This window comes from Arctopsyche grandis, chromosome 13 (genome assembly GCF_051622035.1).
Source record: "Arctopsyche grandis isolate Sample6627 chromosome 13, ASM5162203v2, whole genome shotgun sequence".
NCBI lineage: Eukaryota > Metazoa > Arthropoda > Insecta > Trichoptera > Hydropsychidae > Arctopsyche > Arctopsyche grandis.
The window spans coordinates 21,181,049-21,204,226 of NC_135367.1; the positions used below are offsets into that span (position 1 = coordinate 21,181,049).

Genomic DNA, 23,178 nt, shown 5'->3' on the forward strand with positions numbered 1-23,178 from the left:
TTTGTTAATATTTGGACTCAAATTATACAACATGAATCATTGAGATCAAAAATTGTACGTATGTTTTACTGTTAAAATGCAAAAATAGCGCCATTTTCAAAATCAACATGACATTTTCATACAAAAATACTTAAAATTAAAGTATACACATTTGAACACATTGTGTTAACATTCATTGAAACATAATTCAATATTAAAATTAAAATAGATAACTAATTCTCTATAAGTGATTAAACACATAATATATTACAAATCTCATAACCGCAATATTGATAATAACTTAACTTATTATATTCTGTTATATTTTGAGTTCTTACACAATTGCCAATGAATTTTCATAATCACATATATAATATCGCTATTCTGTGTGGCTGTGTGTATCTGAGATAAAGCTCGCCATACTATAATAGTCGTTTCGATTCGACATATATATGTATATATACATACGTCACAGCTAAACCACTGAATGAAATTACGAAAGAAAAAACTTCTATATATACTGTTTGCTACCAATGTTTTCTCTAAGCAAATTAGTATCAGAATATTTAACGCCATCTATTGAAAATGTATTCAATTAATTAATTAATTTCTCATTGTTTATATGTTGGTAGGTAGGTAGTTTTTACAATTTTTTTTCATATTAAACAATTAAATATAAATATATATGGGATCCATGAATGTGTGCGGGACGATGTTCAAAGTCAAAGTTTTACCAACTCGTTTAATGTCTCACTTCGGGCTCGGCCATTGTCGACAGCCACAGTCTTACCAACTTAAAATATTCTCAGTCATACCAATCCCACATATATTTAAAAGGTATTTGAAAAAAATTGGACATTTCATCGGATACAATACTAGTTTTAAAATAATATTAAATGTCAAGTCATGTTCTTTTGCATAAAATAAAGATATGCCTATAACAACGAATTTAATAAACGATACCTTTATTGTATAGAAAATGCTTGTAATAAGTTAATAAATTATAATAATACACAATACATATAAATAACATGGACATTTTAATCAAATCCGCAAATTTGATATGAATTTGATTGAGCTTCAATATCAAACCTAAGTTTTAGGAACATGTCTACTTAAACTACTAATAAATAAATTATTTTACTTATTTTCAATAAGTTTTGTCATTTCATGTAAATATTGAATGACTAGATTAAAAAATATACATAAAAACTAAACTTGGGGAAGCAATCACTGAGGTAATTGGTTGTCAGAACATATACCTTTATCAAATTATATTGTGGCAATGATGTTGAGAGCATTCGTCCGGACATGAAAATGTATCTTGTGGAACACACAATTGTCCGTTGAACACTTTATTAGCATCGCACTCTAGAGTTGTCTTCCTTTTTTCTATGCATAAATGGTACGACCTACACCGGGATGGTAGATCTAAAAAGAATCCATTTCTTTCACAAGTGATAGCATTAGTGGAGCAATTCTTCTCAATGCAAGTATTTAACCCATCGAATATTTTGTTTGTTGGACACGTGTGATAAGACGAGACTTTGTAATTTGTACATTTGAAATATTGCCTGCATTTTGTGGCATCTTTCACGTAATAGCCGTCGGGCTTGTACGCGCAAACATTTCCACTCTTGCTATTCGGACATTGATATTCTTTTGGGTTAACGCATCCTTGTCCGTTGAATATTTTACTGCCGGAACATTGAAGTGTAGTTAATTTCTCATCGCTGTCACAGAAGAAGTATTTCCTACAGTTTGTTTTTACATCTTGGTGATAGCCATTAGACTTTCCTTCACAATCGTCCGAGTGATACGGGCATTTGTAACTGTCTTTATCTACACACTTCTCGCCATCGAATGCTTGGCCAATGTCACACAAGTAGATTATCTTATTGCCTCCAGAGCACATGTAATAGCCTCTGCAACCACCACTCGTCTGCTGGTAGAATCCGTCTCCTTTAAAGTCACAAGAATCCTTTTCTAGGCTGGGACAAGTGTACAAACCTTCATGCACACATTGCTCTCCATTGAATATTTGATTTGATGGACATGAAAAGTCAATGCGCATATCTTTCCAGCAATGATAGTAATTTTTACAATCGGATCCCCGTGATCTGTCCTGGTGGTAGCCTGACGACCTCTGTGTGCAACCAGACCATAGCACAGGCCCTTCACAGCGAAATTCTTCTTTGCTTACACAAGTGGTTCCATTCCACACCTGACTTTCATGGCAAAAATCTTTTAACATTACTTCCCCAGAGGAGCAGTAATAGAAAATGCGACAATCTTTAGGATCCCTGTGATATCCGTCACGTCGATTCAAACAAGGATTCTCCCTAAGCATAACGGGACACGAATAAAATGCTGGAGATACGCACATCTGTCCATCGAAAATGGTTCCATCAAAGCATGCAGTTCTCAATAAACTACTGTGGTTTTGACAATAGACATATTCCCTACATCCAGATGCTAAATCTACATGAAAACCATCAGCCAAAGCAGTACATTCATCAACGCAAGGTGTTACATCTTCTGGCGAGCATTTCTGTCCATCGAAACGCATGGAAAGTGGACATTGTAGAGTTCCTTGGGTTTCTCCATCTTTGCAGAGTATATAATCCCTACAATTGACTCCAGGAATTGGGTGTGTTCCGTCCGGAAGTGCCCAACATCGATCACTACTAGCGAATGGAAATGCTACAGCTGTTGTTCTGGGACTTGGACATTTTCCTGTCGAGATAGTACCTGGACTTTCGACCGCCTTCAACTTTCCTCCGGAGCACAAAAGAAATCTCTGACAAGTTTGTGTACTATCAGGATATTTGCCATCTGTTAATCCCGTGCAGACTGGTTCATAGCAAACTCCTCCTGAACGAGTGCACTCCTGCTTTGTGAAGTTGAACCAAGATCCACCAGGACAAGCGAGTTCGATGGCTGTGCCCTTTTCACATTTGTAATAAAAGTGGCACTGGGTCCCTGGAGCTGCGTAGAATAAAGTATCTTCCGAGTGGCAGAAATGTTGCACACATGGTGTGCTACCTTTAGGAAGACATTGCCGAGCTGCACTGCTGAAAGTGGATCCTTCTGGACAAGAGTAATATCCAGTGACAGCACCCTCTTGGCACTTGAAGTAATCCTGACATTCGCTGGTGTAATTTGCGACCAAACCCTCACCACGGCATTCATTGTTTAATGCTCCGGTAACACTGGAGATTCCTACAAATAAATATATAATTTTTATTATCATTAAATTTCGATTATGATTTTCGTATAATTTTATTATAAATTAAATAATAATAAATAACATACACATGCATAGTATATATATAATCATATATGCAGAATAAAATTATATAAACAAACCAATGATCGTTTACGATGTTGAAAATCAATAAATTAGGTAAATTAAAAACCACTCTCATATTGCTACAACCGGATTTTGTTACATTTATTTATATTTATCTAATAAATTATAATGTTATATTAATATACTAATTGGAGAAATTATACATAATTTTACATTAAATTTTCAAAATAGTATACAAAATTAAAAGGGAATAAATCAATTATTATCCTCTACGAATTCTGATTATATTTTTTTACAATTTTTTTAAATCTTTTTTTGTATTAATAAGCCTCTTTTTACTAAATATAGTATATTGTAGACTCCTGTTTAGTTTTTTAAATTAGGGAATTATTTTAACATAATATTATAATACAAAAATTAAACTCTTATCTTAAAGTCAGGATAAATGAAAAAATATATATACACAGCAGAATTGAACCAAATCGACTTCAATAAAATATGTATAAATATATTTCTTTCTCTTTTTTCTTTTATAAGACATTCCCTTCTTTGTTGTTTTTTATAATTTGTAATTATTATTATTAGTTGTTTGTTTATATATATGTTTTGTTATTGTTATGTCTAATTTCTTTAGTTATTATTTTGTTTCTTTTCTTTTCTGTTATATTTTTGACCATTTTGGCGCATTAGGAATTCCTGTAATGCTACAATGGTCCAAACTTTAAATAAATAATTAATTAATATCCTTTACTAACAAGCCGTAACTAAATAATTTAAAATTCCATCTAAATTAATTTGAAAATTTAACCATGCTTCATTTTGGCTTGAAGATGTCATCGAAAAATGTTTCAGTTTTATTTCGAATAAAAATAACAAAAACAAAATCTGAAAGTTTCCGTTTCTTATAATATGTTGCATAATTCAATAGAATGCCACTATTATTTAGAATTAAAATAAATAAATACTGGAAAATGAGAAGTTACTATTTTCAGAATAAGTATCGAAATATTCATACATATGTTGAAATAGACTTGTCTACTGTCCCACCAGTCACTCCAAGAAGAGACAACTAACTCTAACCGACAACATTGTGGAGGGCTATCGACTGTAAACTTTTAAGCGGAACTCCTTCCCAACGGTGATGGTCTCACCTTGCCGATGGCCATAAGGAAGTAGCACCAGCAGAAGCGGTTTTATGGCATTTGGTGGCTCTTCAGCGGTTGTCGTGGAGTGCTCGTTGAACTTTGACAAGTCACGAGCGAGACAATGGGGCTCCGACCCGGACACCAATCAACCCAGATCAGATTTATTTGGCGCCACCTTTGCCCATCCATCCTCGACCACCACACCGATGGCCGCTTAATTGCCACGTCGGCAATAAATTGGCTACAAGTGCCGAAGCTCGCAGCTGGACGCCGCAGACTACGACCACCGATCGGCGCTTCCCGTTTGGAAAAGCCCAACTTGATCTTACTTAACCACCAATCTTTGCCAACATAGAGACTCTCGAGGAGTTTGAAATTTCCCACTCAACCTCATTCAAAAATACTCATAAATCCATACTTAACACATTCAGCCCGGCGCATGATTTCATACATTTGCCCGTGTGGCGGCACTGTCAGGCGTATCAGCACCCAATTACGCGTGACGGCATTAAATCACTTTATATAATGAGTAGTCACCGGACCCAGAAGGTGCCGCGTATTATTCAAAGGTTGTAAATGCATTGTTAAAGGTTTGCCGAACCATTTTTACAAAGGATTTACAACAATGGAACAATGGATAGCACTGTGACTATCCTACCTCTAATAATGAGTTGTCCCTAAATCTTTAGAGCTTTATAGGAATTATAGTGTTGGGGTGCTCAATGAAGTGGAACCGTAAAATTATAGTCTGTTATAGCACTAGCCGCGTGGCCACCGGTGGCACACGCCGGGTTGAACGTGTTAAGTGTAGCTGCTCCACCATATTAACACGTCGTCTTGAGAAAGGTACCTACTTATTAAATGATTGTTACAAAGTCTTTAGGAGATAAAATAGAGTAATGAAAGATAGAGCAATATATTGTAACGTGGGAACATTATGGGGATTATCCACCGCCTAAAGTGCATTCGGGGGCTAACAATGGAAACCCCCGAATTGGCCTAGCGGGACTCTAAGTGGTCGGTAGAATTCCTAGAACCCTGAGAACGTGAGAGCGCGAGAGTGAGAGACTTACTTAAAACTGTACGTGCATAGACAATGAAGAAAAATCGGGGAAGTTGTAGTGAGCGACTTGCCTTTTATAAGGAGGTACTAAGGCCATATCAGATTATTCTGGAACAAACGCTGGCTGCGCGTGGACCTCCTGAATCAGTCAATGAATGCTGTGAAGCGACTTTGGAATTTCATTTGGATCCTCAACCCACCCCTACGCAACAATATTATATAAAATATGTGGACATTTTTATAAAAGAACCATCTTAAAAAAATCAAATTAATCTGATATTTTATTTTTTAGTTCAATTTTGAATTCTATACTTCAGACTAGAGCAATTTCATTTTTTTCTCATAGATATTTTGTTCACGAAGGACAGTATCTTGTTACAATAACTATTGTGCTACATTTATATGACACACCTATACCTCACTAATATATCTAGTTAAAAGATGAAAGTTTCTCATTTTCAGTCTTCTCACATCACGTTATTCGATTCAAGTCGATGTGGCGGTGATCCGCTGCTGATGACCAATATAGACGTCATGCTCGACATGCCTGTATCGCGAATGGCGTGTATACTGGTCATGAGCGTTGCACGACAATTCGAAACGTATATTACAGCGATTTCAAATGTTTTAAGGTTGAAAACTGCATATATTGAATGCAATATCTTAGATTTACTTTAACGGAATCTAGTAACGCATGAAAGATGCGATTTTGCTTATGTATGTACATATGTATATCACGGATCGTTACGTCCGAATGCGGATTATATTAAAATATATCTGTTTTTAAAAACTTCATTATTTACCCGATAACGATTTGTCAAAATCATCAAATCCCAAAGTTCAAGTTAGAGCGAAAATCGCTCGAGTCTACTCCACACCGAACAGGATGTTTCGAGTCGAACGGTTCGCTCTCATGTTACACACCTAATAAGGTCATTATTTTACAAGTTGCTCCGACCATAATTCATAATATTCACAGCAAACATATTATCAATAAAAAGAAAAATAATGCGCTTAACATCAATAACAATAAAGTGAGAAAAAAAGCACCCCGTATTGTCTTTAGCAATTGATTACGTATGCGCGACAGAGCGACCTCCCGCAGCTCCTGCTATCATAAAAATTCTTCAGTGTGTTTCAAATATTTTATATATTGTGTATATTTCACCGCTGATAAAATCATCGCCTACTGGAACACAAGGGTGACCATCAGATTCAAGAGAATGCATTCCTCTTACTAAAGAACCCATTATTTAACCGACACTAAAATCTCAAACCATACATACCCACTTAATATGTAAAGAATATAAACTAAACCCATATTGTATGTAAGGATGTCATATCGTACGCTTTTTTGATGCTAGTTAGTTAAAACTGTCTCAATATAAAATATAAAAATTGATTTTAACATTCTCGGTTTATTAGTCGCTATTTTATATAATAACACGTTACAAGTAATGAAACTCTCGTGTTAAACTATAATATTAAATAATCATAAATGTCTAGAATAATGCCAAAATCATTGGTACATTTTAACCAGCAGCATGGACTAGTTGTTAACATATCTTGCTATGGTCAGTGTGGTTACGAGTTCGAGTCACACTGGTTGTTGCTGGCCAGACCTTGGTTTGTGACCAGGTTGGTCGTTTCCTATCAAAGTTTTCCAATTTTTCTGATTTTCATTGAAGCGATTCCTGCAAAATTGGCTTTCCCTCCCCATTTCTCTCGAAAAATCTTGAATTATTACGTTATATCTCAAGGTTCGCCGGGTTTCTCTCCATAGATGTCTCTGCGGATGATTATTGTATAAAAATTCGTATTGTTGTATAAATATTTGTTGATCGTATTGTATACGATGTTTGCAATGCACTTTGCTATGTTTGACTATATATGTCATGTATAATTTAGAATTATGTAATAATTATGTATTAATATAATATATAATTTGGTGTATTTCTTGATCTGTATAGTACACGCGTCGCATTGGAGCGATTTGTAATGACGAGTGTACATAGATTGATTGATTAAATAAAAATAAATAAATAAAATACCTATACATACACTACAGTTGCATTTAAAATGATGTATACTATGTAGGTTCTCCCCAAAAGCATACAAACATAGTTTCGAATTAATATATTATACATATATGCTATAAATTTATTCCTTTTATGGAAACTATATAACAAAAAAAAAATTTTCGCTAATACAAACATCAAAGTAAAGACTTTAAGTACCTACTAAATTATATTCATATTTAAATATTTTATATTTAAAATCATATCAAAACTAGTATATAAATATGTATATTTTACAAAAATATTGGTCACCACATACATATATGTATGTATGTACAGTAACCCGATACCACCTTTTACAAATGAGCAGGATGTGATCACAATGCCGCAACGGTGTCATCTCTTTGTTATTGTTTATTTTTTTTCATTTGACTTCTACTCGTTTCATTCAAAACGATGCTAATTAAATACCGTCTTAAATATATAATCAAATTGTTGAATTAATTTTAAATTAGGTATAATAAGTTTGAACATAGAATATTTGTATCGAAAAGTTCCCAATATCAACAGGATTTCATCTGAGAAATATATTAAAAAAAAAAAAAACGGTGCAAATAAAATTCAGCATTGAAAAGTGGGGATTCGTGAAGGGTTAGATAAGATTTTGAGTAGGGTCCGAAGGCTCCAGGATCCATTAGCGTCAATCAGGTCGAGAGTGGAAAGCTCTTATTGGAGTCGAGCACATCTCGAAGCATTTATTTCGGCAATACGACCTTCGTTTTGGAGCACCAGCATCCATCCTCAGTGCAGCCAGAGCAACTGATAAGCAAACACGGCAAATCCGGCTGACTGACAGCTAAGGCACTACGAGTTCTCCTTGACACTGCTTCGTCAAGCAAATCGATCAAACAACTCTAAGTAATGTTAAATGGACGATGAAAAAATTGAGTGGGTAGGTAGGTATCCGTAAATTCACATAAATAAATGTAAGGTACTGAAGTAAAACTTTCGCACGTAAGGGTCAAAAGCCTTAAAGTTGAAAGTTCCGTAAGGTTAACGGCCCGTGAACGACCTCCGAATTCCTTTTTCTGACTTTGGCCGACTTTTACAACGGACGCATTGTAAATAATGTGGTCGATTGTAAAACGTAATGTTGAAAATACAATAGGCGCCATTTCGATTGTATGACTAATATACATTTTGAATAATTTGACAGTAAATTTTAAAATCAAAGCTTTGATGTGGCATACCACAAAAGTTTATTCAATCAATTTTAAATCATGAAATAATCAACACAAATACTTATATACATATGTTACACCGAATCCATGAAATTGTCTATTACAAGCATTCGGCAGGAGAATTGCCGAATGCGTGAAAAATGCAAGCACGTTGCCCAGTTCACGGATTCCGTAAATTCTTTGCCGAATGCGTGAACTGGACAGCGTGTTATATTATAACCAAGTGTCAAAGTGACAGCTGAATAAGCATGTTTAATTTACATATTATTATGTATAATATTTATTTATTTATTTATTTAATAGTTTTGGACCATTGTGGCATTACAGGAAGAACCTAATGCGCCACAATGGCCTACATTTGAAAAATATATAAAAACAAGTAAACTGTAAATAAAGGAAAAAAGCAAAAGCAGAAAACATGGTAAAATAAAATAATAAAAAAAAGTAACAAAAGGAAAATAATACATCATTCAGAGAGAAAAAAAAATAACAAAAGTGTAAAAATTAAAAATAAAATCCATAAATCCCATTCTTTGTTTACACTGAGCAAAATTAAAATAGTATATAAAAATGTACAAAGGAGAAAGAAAAAGTAAAATAAAATAAAACAAAATATGAATAAAAAATAAAATCACAGCGAGGCCCAAATGGAAGAGAGTAGATTAAGATTCCACTCATTCATCACATTCAAATTAAGAAAGTAATGATGAGCGCAGGTTACCAGATAAATATGTTAAGATAATATCCGACAATCTACGCTCCCCGAGGTGGAAAATATCACATTCAGGGACAGCAGCAACGATTTCATTGAGAAGTCGAATAGCTCTTGGAATAGGAGCCATTCGAAAAAGAACTGTGCGAGCAACAGGTACAACCATCAAACGATGATGTCTACCACGCACATAATTATTAGGGACATAAAGTCCCAACTGTTCCAGCAACAACGGGCATGACGTATTACCACGCAATAGCTGGAGAACGAAACGAATTAACGAGAAGTTTCTCCGAAGTTCAAGGGAATTATACCCAAGCATGCCCAAAACGAAAGGAGTAGGATAGAGATATGGGTAGTACCCATACTCTTTCTTATAAAGAAAACAAAGAAATGCTTTTTGCACTTTTTCTATAATAAGAGAGTAGTTTGCTTCATTTAGAAGATTTCTGTGAAAAAAAATCGCCCATAAATGGGAACGGAAATGGTAAACACGGGAATGAGTGTCATTGCAACGCTATAATTTCAAATGTTTTCGTGTCGCAACCATCGCGTTCGCTGCCTGCGTTTTTCCGACAAATGGGAACGGGAACGAGGACGGAAACGGGAACGGGAACGGGAATTGCATGCGTTATTGTGGCGTTGCAACGCATGCCGGGTTCAGCTAGTATGTTATGTAATTAAAAATGTTTCACATATTCCTTCCCATAATTATGCATAATTTGTCTTGGGAATCATCAGGTCCACTGAGAGGGGGGGGGGGTAAGCTGGTGTTAAAGTTCCGGGGCCCGGACTGCTTGAGGGGCCCCGTGTTGGGAAGTTCTACTGATCGATATTGATATTTTATATTATTCTACATAAAAATACATATATTTCTTCAGTGCTAAGTGTTTATTATTTTTCGATCCGCGCATAATTTGTGTCTATGGGATTTCGTACCAATTATATCATACTATATTATTCGATTATTTCAAAAAATAGCATTTAACATATGGGGGTAGGGCGAGTGAGACTCTGGTGAAGCACTGGTCAACTGATGGTTTTACGGCCGGTACCTCGGTGTTGCCACAAACATATACGTAGGTAACTAATAGTTCTGATAGATTTTTCGCATATTAAAAATATATCTATATGAATTACTTTTATGGTATGGAATTACTTTTCCAGGGCCCGGGATTCCTCTCGGCGGCCCTGGGAATGATTGATATGTTTTAGATAAATATTTTACTAAATCGGCAATATATCAACTAACTCAAATTATTTCATTCACCTCAATTATTGTTATATATTATTGAGAAATTAATACGCTCTAATTGTTAAATAAAAAAAATAATGAATGTTAATATTTTTCGGAAACAAAATAAATCATTTTTAAAGGAGTGTGGCACGGTGGTTGCGTTTATGTTAAGCACCGAGAGGTTAGTGCGTTCGATCCCATGCTAATCTTTAATGCTGCTAGTCAGACTTGGTTATTTGTGACTCCAAGTCGATCGTTTCCTATCAGAGTTTGCCAATTTATCTGATTTCATTGTTGAAACGATTCCAATATGTCACCAATATCTGAATTTGATTTATGTACAATATATAAAAACATTATGTACAAGTCTAAATCCATAGATGTCTCTATGGATTAATTAATTAATAGTTAATTTAGTGTTCTTCGGTACCTCGAAATCCAGCGACGTATGTAATAAAAAATGCTGCAATGTTTGTAATTGGTTAGGAAGGCGCCAATTAGGAATTGGGGTTTACCTGTTAGGCCTTCCTGGTAAACTTTTTTTATTTATTTTTACATATATCTATGTAAAAATATCCAAATAAAAGCGTATCATAATAAGTTTCAGTTCTATGGAAATCACTATAAAATACTCATAGGTATAAAACGATATAATATTAATTTCCATATGTACATTAAATAAGCAATGCATATACATATGTATGTATACACTTAACAGTCCGAGTGTAATTTCGTTCGTTCATGAACATACTGGTTTGATCATACATGAACCAATCTGGCCAGTTATAGTGTACACAAAAGAACAAATTGTAAAACGAACTTCATAGTTTGTTCATCCAGAGACTATTAGGCATAAGTTTAAATATTTAGCGGAAACGGTAATTATAGCAACATTGTAATGTGGTTTCCTTAGAATTTCCCTTATAATAATACTTGGCGTTTTGAAATTTCCAAGGTTTTTGACAGCTCAAAAGTTTTGACAATTAAAAGTTTCATGGCAGACATCTGTTGATTCTATCCGAAGAAAGCTGTTAAATGTTAACACTTAAACTAGAAGCAATGGTTCATATACGAACAACTTAGTATGTTCATGAACGAACCGGAGTGAACACTAATTGGACTTAAACACACCTAAATATACAAACATATATATGAATGTAATTACAAGAAGACAGAAGAGTAACTTGAGTAAAAGAATAAGGGCAACACATATAATAGTATGGAGCTTTGTTTGTGAAACCATTATAAATACATATGTAACTTCGCTAATATATGTAAGTCGAATTTCGAAGTCAGTTTAACCGTAGTAACTCAAGCATTATGCAAAACGTTCTACGGATCTTAATTATTGATTATTAATTTAATTTTCTGAATTTAAGGATATTTTTCAAGTGGGGTTGATGAGAACAGATACAAAAAATCGTTTTATTTCGATTTGATAAGTTTTGTTTATCGTTTTTAAAACCCAGCGAAGTCAGCGTTCCAATTATATTGGCCTCTGATGCAGATATCAAAAAAAAAAAAACTATACGAAATAATACCTGAAGAAACACACCATATAAATGGTTATGGCATTAATAGAAGAAGATTTGCATAAAAATTTTCATCCATACTAGGTCAATTGGTGAAATTTATTAAGAAAATATTGAATATGCATGTGGAGGAAATTCAGCCTGATAAAGGATAAAATAAGGAAATATGCATTGTATTTTATTAATTTTTCGATTTCCGTAGCGTCATTTTAGTATCGACATATCCGATATATCCGGTTAATTTTAAGTACAAGTTCATTTCCATCATCCGCATAAAGGCCGCGTCCTTTATATTATATTGCTATTTCACTATCTCATAAAAACCGAAGAAAACACGATTTTTCAACATATTTAATTTATATGAATCGGCTTGAAAGTATTTCATTGAATTCGACCGGCGAAAGTATTACCATAAATAATCCAGTTAAATAAATTTATCAACAACTGACGAAATAAAATTTAGCACACTCGCACGTAACAGATTTATACGTACGTACGTAATTAAGATGTGTTAATCAATCTTTAAAAAAAGTACATACGTGTGTAAAATAAAAATACTCAATTTATAAATAAAATATTTAAAAATCAAAATCGCGTTGAAAACGACATTGAGAATAGTCGTATATAATTTGTTAAAACGATTTGAATTTCCAAACGTGTCTTGGAAAATCCCATATGTAAACTGAGATAAATATTATACGTATACCTAGGTAATTGATAATATGATATACTGGCACATATGTATGTATATATCATTATAATCATCACAACCTCTAAACGCCCACTGCTGAAAATCGGTAGAATTAACGGATAAGTCGTATCCATGGTCTTGTTCTATGATAGTTCACCAGCCTTATGCGCTCATCTTGATCAATCAGTCAATGTCAAAGTTAAGGATGGGGTGAAAGTGCAATATTACACAGTTCGCGCAATTTATAGTCCTCTGGTTTAAATGTCACAAGGTCTCACGAGACCGCTAATGACAATAACATTAGCTGCGATTTTCCTAGAATTGGAACAATTGATCGTGTTATTATATTACACATTACCATTTGACGTCAAATGTGAATCGCTTGAGAGCCTCGAGGGCTCGTCGTCTAATTTCACCAGGTCAGTGGAAAAGTTTAATTCAAATTTAGCACTAAACGATTTCGGTTAATGGCGCAATGCACTTAATACGTTCTACGATAAGCGTTTCGCAAAATGTGACGCACATTGTATAGTTTAAAAATAATGCGTAATTGCGTTCCAACGGTAATGTTGTTTACATTCTTCAAATGCCTTACATATAATTGTATATTATATGTATGTGTTTGTATGGAGCGAAAAACGCAAACTTTGGATTTTCATCGATGGACCTGGTGAAAGCCTTTTGTCGCATCAAGAGAATGTTAAATAATAAAAAATCATTAATTTTAAACAATGTCCTGTGGCAACCTATTTGTCCAATCGATTTGACTAGACAAAAATTTTGTTTTTTAATATATCTCTTTTTCGATAAAAGCTTAGATTTTTTTACTATTAAAATACAAAAGTAAACACTTAATGGTCACTTATTGAATTTTAATTGTTTCGATTTTGGTTAGTTTTGACTGATTAACGAGAATTCAAAGTCGCCTTTTCGCTAGAAAGTTCCCATACAAAGCGCGTCGTGCTCGCAAAGGGTATGGGGAAAGCGTTATATTCAGAAAGTCGTTATTTTTTTCAAGTTTCCGTGAGTACTTTGAAAATAAAAGTCGTTGAAAGCTTCTTACCTTTAATATGAACCCAAAAAATTCGAAAAATTTAAGAATTTCATGGGATGTAAAAGGAGGCGAAAATTATCTGTTTTGTAGTAAAACCTGACATTTTGCGTCAAAATACATTGGAATCTGGATAAAATTCGGTATTTATTCGTTCAAATTAGAGGTGTATGTGCTACAGTCCGAGGTATGTATGTATATCTCGTTCTTTCATGAACATACTAGTAGTATGTATGTTCATATACGAACCAATCTGGCAAGTTGTAGTGTACACCAAAGAACAGATTGACAAACGAACTATGTATGTAGTTTGTTCATGCACAAATTATTAAGCATAAGTTTAAGTATTCTCAATTGTATATCCCATCTTCTACATATGTATTTATGTATTTACGCCTGCCCTGAATTGTAATATTTTTAATATTAGTGGAAACGGGAGTTATAGCAACGTTGATATGCGGCTTCCATAGGATTTCCCTGATAAATACTTGGCGCTTTGACATCATAAGTAGAGGTCGGAATCTGAAGGTGAAACGTGCCGCCTATTGTTTAATTGTTATAAATGCTTTGTAAAAAAGGTTCGGCAAACCTTTAACAATGCATTTACAATCTTTGAACAATAAACAGCCCCTTCAGATTCCGGGCTCTACTCGTAAGTTTTGAGCTGGTAGAAGATATGCATGAACGTTAGAAAATGGTATCTGTTTACTTGGTTGCCATATCAATGAATCAATATTCAACATTGAATTTGTTATGTTCAGAGATGAAAATATTTAAAACCATATAACTCTTTGTATTTAAATGTTTCAACAAGTCGGAGTCGGAGCATTTCAAGCAGAGTCGGAGTCGTAAAAAATCACCCGACTCCGAATCCAATTTTATTGAAGTACATAAATTCACTAATAAATTGAAATTTAATAATTTCTTTATAAAAATCGTGAATTTAAATCACATCATAAATAGAATCGTTGAATTGCACGTATTTTGATGTGTTTGTAGTCAAAATTTAGTGTTTTCTCCATCTCATTCTTTTTTTACTCTCATTTTTTTTAAACATCATTGATTTGTTTGTGTATAATATTAATACACATACATTATGAATGTACTTAAATATTATTTATACCTATATCATTACTAATAATTCAATAGATTGGGTTACATGTGAATTTTTAATGATTTTTTTAATTCCTTTAATTTTTTATATTTTGAATATCGCTATTATTTTCATTGCTGATTAATAATAATTTTATACGAAAAGTTGATATTATTAAAATCGTTCAAATTGGATTCGGAGTCGGAGTTGGAGTTGAATCATAACAAAAAGTCAAAGTCGGAGTCGCTAAATTTTGAACCGTCTCCAAAGACCTGGCTTTAACAATATATTATTTAACAATGTAAGAGTAAACATCAAATATTATTTATATTTCCTATCTAATACAATGATAAATACATTAACTAACTGTACTAATATATTATTATACTGACATATGTATGTAGATACTATCAAACTGAGTCAAATGAAAAGCGAGAGGATTATATATATATATATATATATATATATATATATATATATATATATATATATATATATATATATATATATATATATATATATATATATATTTAAATTACCTACATATAAAAAATAAATTTACAAAGCAAAACAGTTTTACTTTCCAATTGTTATTCAGTTGTCGTTCTTAGCCTAAGTGAATTAATCTCACATTCATTACAGAGATTAGATCACTTTCCGTTCCAATGATGATCGTGCATTGATATTCAGCAAGGAACTGACTTTTTCGTGTAATGTAACCAATTTAAGCGAGTGAGCAAGTGTTCAAAAATGTCTTCCGATTAATTTCAGTTCAACTAGGGTGGTCTTTGAATTTATTGGAATTTACTTATTTAACATTTTCGTTCGGAAAATAATTACGTCAAGTCGCAAACGACATACTACACATATAAATATAATATTTTTTTCAAGAAAACATCAACTAAAGGATAGGTGAATACATTAAAAATGCAAAACACGAAGCAAATGCACAACCTATACATATATGAGCTGTTACATATATTTAAAAGTGGCGGAAGTTCAATTTTCAGTTCCAAAAACACTATTTCTGTTTGACTTAATTCATAAATTGTTATCAATACTTTTAATTCAATATGTCCAGAATCTCAGAAAGGCAGAATAAACTTATTATAGGCCTATAGTATTTTTATATATTGCAAAACGCAAAACATTACATATGTATATGTAATGTTTTGCGAGATATTTCTCGAAATTAAGAAAAGTAGACTTTCACCAATTTCAAATATGTATAACGGCTCATATATGTAAATATGTTTTAATAATTTTTCAATTCAGCATTTTCATCGGTCAATTTAAAATTAACAAGAATTCAAATTCAGCGTAATTTAAATTGAATTCAATATGAATGTGAATTGTGCATTAAAATATTTATATAACATATACCAGTTGACACGAATAAACTTAAGTTAAATATTTGATTTTGTTGATATATTTTTAATAGACTTTAAAGTTCAAATCGATAAAAATGAAATGTAGATGTATTGTAAAAATGCCTATAAATAATTCAATGATATCGAACCATCCATAAACTTTTATCGCTTACATAAATTTATAGATTCAAAAATATTTTGATTGAAATAAATACCTGTGTAAACGAGCAATATCGCCGACAGTGAGATGCCACCATATTTCATCATTTTATATGTGTGTGTTTGATACTTTTCAACAGTCGAAATATGTTGGATTCACAAAAACAAGATCAAAAGTCACACAAAGTTAGGCACAAGAGCCGCTCTATCATCTGCACAGAGCGAAGATTTTCAACGAGATGGAAACACAAGACGGTTAAGAAGGGTCTGAAACGTTCGGTGTGCCGAAACAAACTGTTCGTTTTCACAAAATTACACTTTATATATGTAAGTATGTATGCATAGTATGAACGCGAACGAACCCGGACCAATTGGTTTGGCCGCAGGGTACTGCTGTCCACATTAACCTCGTGAAATTGTTTTCGAATACGAAACTGTAACCAAATATATACAGCACGAGAATTTCTCCCTCTTCACGCAAGTAAATAATACAAAAAAGTCGAAAGAATTCCATTGAAAATCAAACACTCCTGTATACGTACTCGTATGGAGACAATCGTTAACTAGTTCGTGCGGTTCGATTATAAAGGCGGTTGACACTGGTTTTTTTTTGTTTGGATTGTTTTTTTTCCTCTTTTTACGCCATTATCGGAAAATGTTCGCATACGATTTTGAGCGGTCGCAACCGGACCTTACAATAATGCTATTAAACATCCGGTATATTAGTAGAGTCGACACTTAACGGATCGAAATAACCGTGAAATCGCTTAAACAACCGATATGTGAGTGTACCGCGAATGTTTACTTGGCGATGAAACGAGTTTCGCATCCATAAGATATTGTAATTAATATAAATTTTTACTTGTGATATTTTTGATTAGTTATAATTAAATCAAAAGTGGCATCATAATTATTCATAAAGACGGATCTGATCAAAACTTGATTTTACATCGTTTTTTTTTTCTTCATACTACTAAAATATTATATACATATATGCGTTTGCCATGAAATTGACTAATCAAAGAGTGAAACGTGACAACTGCTTTCTATGTATAATATTTACTAAAAAAAATGGCACGCGTCTATAATTGAAAATTTGCAGAAAACCTACTTTCTTTCTTGGATAATATGCTTGGAAAAATTGCACGAACAGTTTTAGTTGATTTTTTTAGACTAATTGCAAAGTCAATAAGCTAAATTTAAGGCAACAGTTTAAATAACCAGCGACATAGCTCAGTGGTTAGCGTCAACAACCGAGTGGTCACGGGTTCGAGCCCCGACCTAATGTTGCTGGCCAGACTTTGAATATATGTGATTCAGATGTAATTTTTAATAAGTAGTCAATAAGATGACAATAGTCAAGCAATCAGTGTCCGATAATATAGCACAATGGCGTAACTATAATACTATGACGCCGGTGTATGCGGTGCATGTAGGCCCTCGTGAATGCCCCCAAGATGATCTCCAAATATTACAACATGTATTTTACATATATTTAAAGACTGAAAACAGTCTTTAAATATACATATGTTCAAAAAAATTCTCATAAATAGTCACGGTTCTTAAGCGTTTATATCCCCAACTCCTAGCTGCTATATTGTTTGTTATGATATGGATTCGTCTATAGAAAAAATTCAATCGACCAATCCAGACTTAGTGAACTTGCACTATTAACTTTTTTTTTCTTTATTCACTTTTATAAAATAAATACAGTAGAAAGAAAAAAAGGTGTGCAAAAACCATGTTAGGTTTATCTGTATAACGTATTGAGCATGAAAAAGTTCAGAAATTGTCTTTGTAAGACGTTAAGTTAAGTTAAGTTACAAATTTTGAACCGCATGTAAAAGTTACCAGTGGTTAACTGCATGCGGTCCAAAATTTTCTAGTTACGCCACTGCTAACTGATCACCTATTATATTTACTGACCAAATCAAACGAGTATATAAAGTATAATCAACTTATGTTACTTAGCATTAGATATCAAATGCACTAGCTTGTGCAACAGATTTATTTTGCACAGTTACGAACTTGAGCTTTGATAAAGACTTTTTTTACATGATTAATTTAAGCTTTACTATTGCAAGCATTTGGAGAAAATAAATTCAAAAATTATAAATATATAATTCTTGTATTTATGTACATCAAAATGCTTCCAGTTAACCATCCAATTAAGATCAAAGCTAAAATTTATTTTTTTACAAACCTATCATCATATTTGACGGGGGATAATATTTTTGGCACTAAATTTGGGGGATAATATTTTTGACTGTAAAATAAATTAAACGACAAATGTCAAATTAACATCTCTAAAATAACTCGCACGACAGAATCGGTGTTCGCCCGGCTAATCAAACGTCAAACGGGTTGACAGTAACAAAAATAAAATTTGACGTTTCGGTAAAATCATAACCAATTACATTTTGGTTATTGGGTAATCGTAATATCTTAGCAGGCAATACTTATTTATTTAAGGGTTAGGTTAGGTTAGGTTAAGTTAGGGTTGGCCCTATTCATTTAAGATTAGGTTATTAGGGTCGGTATTTATTTTTGTTACTTGCAACCCATTTGACGTTTGATTTTCCGGGCGAAACCCGAATCTGACGTACGAGCTATTTTAGATATGGGCATTCGTTTTATTTGCCGGGCCCATTTTTCAACGTAATAAATTTAATTAACTTTTGATTAACTTTACAATTAACTTTAACTTTAATTAAACTTTAATTAGCTGATTAACTTTACAATTAAAGTTTTGATTCGGCATAAAAATTGCATCTTTTTTTTTGGAACTTTATTATTAGTTTCACTCTACTTCACAGCTACTATTTAACTATACCATTATATGTAGTGTATTTTCGCCCAGAAAATTTCTAAAAAAATGTATATAGGCATACATATATCTAGATATTTTATAATAAACAATTAAAATGTATAGCACAATAGCTTCTGTATCACAAAAAGTTCAACCAACTCACAATTTTGAAATATATTTAGCCACTATTTAGGTTACAAGAAGAGTACCTCTGCAGTAACTGAGAGTAATTAACAAAACAGATCAAAATTTAACTCAACACGTATATTAATATTGATCTCGCAGAATTTCCGGATGCTGTGATGCCATAAATATAATTCGGTATCCACAAATACCACAAACCAATACGGAACAGTGTGTAAGCTATGTCAAGAATTTAACAATGCGGTTGGGTCGTGCTGAGAGGTGGCCCTCCTTCTCGCTCTTCGTCTCTTCACTGTTGCGAGGACAAACTCGAGGAACGAACGGTTCCTCTACTATAGGTCAGGGCCGTGTTGTAAATATCGTGTTACACTTCCCAGTACATACGTAACAATGTCGACAAATCCTCTGATCGATTGTTTCGAACTAGCTCTATCTGGATATCCAGTCGATACCATAAAAAAAAACACCAATCTCTGCGATATCATATTATTTCTAGGATCAATAAGACTATAGCATACTATTTGTAGTTCAATCTATAATACTCTAAGTGATTACATGTTCAATTACAATATAGGGAAATCCTTAGCATGTGTATTTGCTGCTAAGCAACGTTTGCTTGTAGCAGCAAACAAAAATGTTTGATACCTTGAAATAATCGTAACATTATTTGAATGTTGTTTTATACCAATTAAACGTTTTATATTAATGATTTTAAAACTATTTTACAAAACCTTGAATCCTACATGTAAGACGTGGTTTTATTAAAAAATTTGATCTTAATTATTTTCATTGAAATTTGATGAAGCTTTCCGAAGTCGAGTCAATTAACACCGTGAAAAAGTTGAAGAAATTAAACCAATTTTGATTCATAGATATTTTAATAATGAACGCGATTGATTCATATTATAATTATGATTCATATTATTTTCATTTCAATATTAAAAGTATCATTTTATTTTTAATAATCAAATTAATTCAATTTCGTTTCACAACAACGTTGAGAAATTTGCATAAACATATTGTTTGACCTACAATAGGTTAAATGATTTACGAGATGCACAATTCTTTTATACGTTTTAATCTTACAATACGAGTTCTCATTTACAACGTAGCACACTCACAATGCTAGTATTTTACATTATAATAGCGAACATCGTTGAACGAATCAGACCCTTACAATTAATGCTTAGCGTTTAATAAATCAAATCACTAACCGTGTGAATTTTATTCAATTTATTTGTTTTATTTTTTTTAATTGTATCGTAGCACTTTTATTTTTATTTTTATTTTTATTTATTATTGAAGACGATACGAGAAAATAGAAGAGTGGAAAAACGCAAGCGGATAATCGTACCGAAGCGCAACGCAATACTGGTTTATAGTAAAACAATCACTGCACTCTTATAACAGTGGGAGTCCAAGATCAGATCAGGGTTGCTGCCTAGTCAAAAAAAATGCCATCTTTTAGAATACATCAATCGGTATTTGGATTGTGATTAATAAAAAAAATCTTAAAATTGGTAACACGGACAATTTACATATATGCAAAAAAGTAATCGAATGTTAGCCTACAAGAATAAGATTTCATTTGATGTACATATGTAGTTATGTATATCAATGAGGAATCATATTCTTGATTTAAAATATTATTGTTTTTATAACTAAATATTTTAATTTATAAATCTATAGTTTTTTTTATTAAAGTCGACAACCTTAACTTCGACGGATAAGCAGTTTATACCTATACATATTTTTTTCGTCTGCTACTTACGAATTAATTGCTTACGATGCATGAGCATTGCGAAAAAAATATAAAGAAAATATACCACTACAATGGATAGGTATGGAATTTACAAATAAAATCAACGAAATATTGTACATATGTATATATATAGTAAAAATTGGAAAACGCATCATTGGTCATGCATTCAAAAAACGCATCATTAATGAAATCCAACAAACTTCCAAAGAAAATTTAAAATACATTTTTCAAAATTTATCACATTAATTCTGAAATGCTATCATATATATTGAAAAGTTTATTTTGAATGCCAGAATGCTGTATAAGATCCAGTGCACTCGATCAACTACGGAACGCTGTATGCTTGGCGTAACGAAGAAAAATAAAAAAAAGGAATACATGGCTTAGCAGTATGGTGAAGTTGGTTGATGTAATGGTGATAGTAAATAAAATGAAAAAGCAATGAGTGGGTCACGTAGCTAGAAGAACGTACAAGATGGACAAAAAAAGTGCTCGAATGGTACCCGAGAGGTACCCGTAAAAGGATGCAAGGAAGGCCACAAGGAAGATGGGTGAATGAAATTAAAAAAATGTGTGGAATGAGATAGATGAGAAATAAGAAGTTTTTTCAGGATATTCTGTATTGCCTTGATCTCGGTCTACGACCCATTTCAAAAGGCGGCTATGGTTTAAGTAAGTGTAACATGAGATGGTACACCAAATTTTATAGTTTTAATTAGAAAGTGTAGATTTGAATATCGGACAAAAAAACCAACATTCATATCAATGGCGTGCCATGACTTTTGAAACAGGGGACATGGACAAAAAATATATTTGATTTTTGAATTAAAATAATCTATCTTGAAGTGATGAGTATAATTTTTCATTTTTGTGCTAACAGAAATATCCTAAGAAGTCTGTCTTTCTTAATAACACATTATTTATCTTCAAAAGCTAATCTTCTGAGTGATTTGTCGAACAATCGATCAAGAATGCAAAATTCTAAGGGAATCGTTTTAAGAGCTTAGTCCCTTGCCAAATTTTTTTACTTCAGAAGTTCTGTGTAAATATAAGTTACTAGTTGTTTTACCCGGCTTCGTTCAGTATTTGTAATATAAACAGCTTAAACATGGCGAATCTAATAGTAAATATTCATTTGTTTTTTTATTAAATTTATTTGAATCGAAAAAATATATATTGAATCTTCATAGAAACTTTATTGTTTACGAAGTTCACAATCAAAGATACAAAGTCTCTTTCGAAATTATATATTAGATTTCAACAACAAAAAAAGTGCAGAACGATGTGGAATAGATACAAATCAGAATATTATTAATGAAAATTCCATAAATATTTAAAGAAACGAGTAAATTAAAAATGTTTCATCTTCGACGGATCACCTACATATAACAATTTCCCGGTACCACGAAAGGAACAGAATTGAGACGGCTAGTCCGTACAAGCGAACGACGCGGCGGACCATACCATAATAAGCCACTACCACTACCTCAAGTAGGGCCGATTCCGGTTTCTGTACTTCGCTAATCCGAGTAAAAAATATCAATATGGACAACGATTATAATTTTCTTGTAATTGAATTGTTGAAATTTTAGAGCACTAGCCTAGTTTATCTAGTTCAATGACGGCACGCCACTTATTAATATATATTGTGAGAATATATGAGAAAGTGCTTTTTTCATAATTAAATTTGGTTAATGTAAACGTATATTTAATGAGACTATTTTTGTGATAAAATAGTTAGAATATAAAATATTTACGAACCTTGAAATGACGGGCACTCTAAGGAATAGAAGATATGTACATATGTCCTACGCCTACGCTTCGATCATCCAAATGTCAAAAATATAACATCATATTAT

The 23,178-nt window shown here is 32.7% G+C and overlaps 2 protein-coding genes across 2 annotated transcripts in view; both read right to left on the reverse strand.

Annotated features, from left to right (window-relative positions):
* The window catches only part of nesd (SHC binding and spindle associated nessun dorma), a 325,057-nt gene that overhangs the window by 102,741 nt on the left and 199,138 nt on the right, over window positions 1-23,178 (reverse strand). The window lies entirely within an intron of this gene.
* Window positions 1,206-17,037, reverse strand: LOC143921241 (chitin-binding domain protein cbd-1-like). The gene is made up of 2 exons (XM_077444450.1): window positions 16,661-17,037; window positions 1,206-3,201 (listed from the first exon to the last, which is right to left on the reverse strand). Exons 1-2 carry the CDS (start codon window positions 16,710-16,712, stop codon window positions 1,247-1,249), a joined length of 2,007 nt encoding a protein of 668 aa, XP_077300576.1. The 5' UTR covers window positions 16,713-17,037; the 3' UTR covers window positions 1,206-1,246.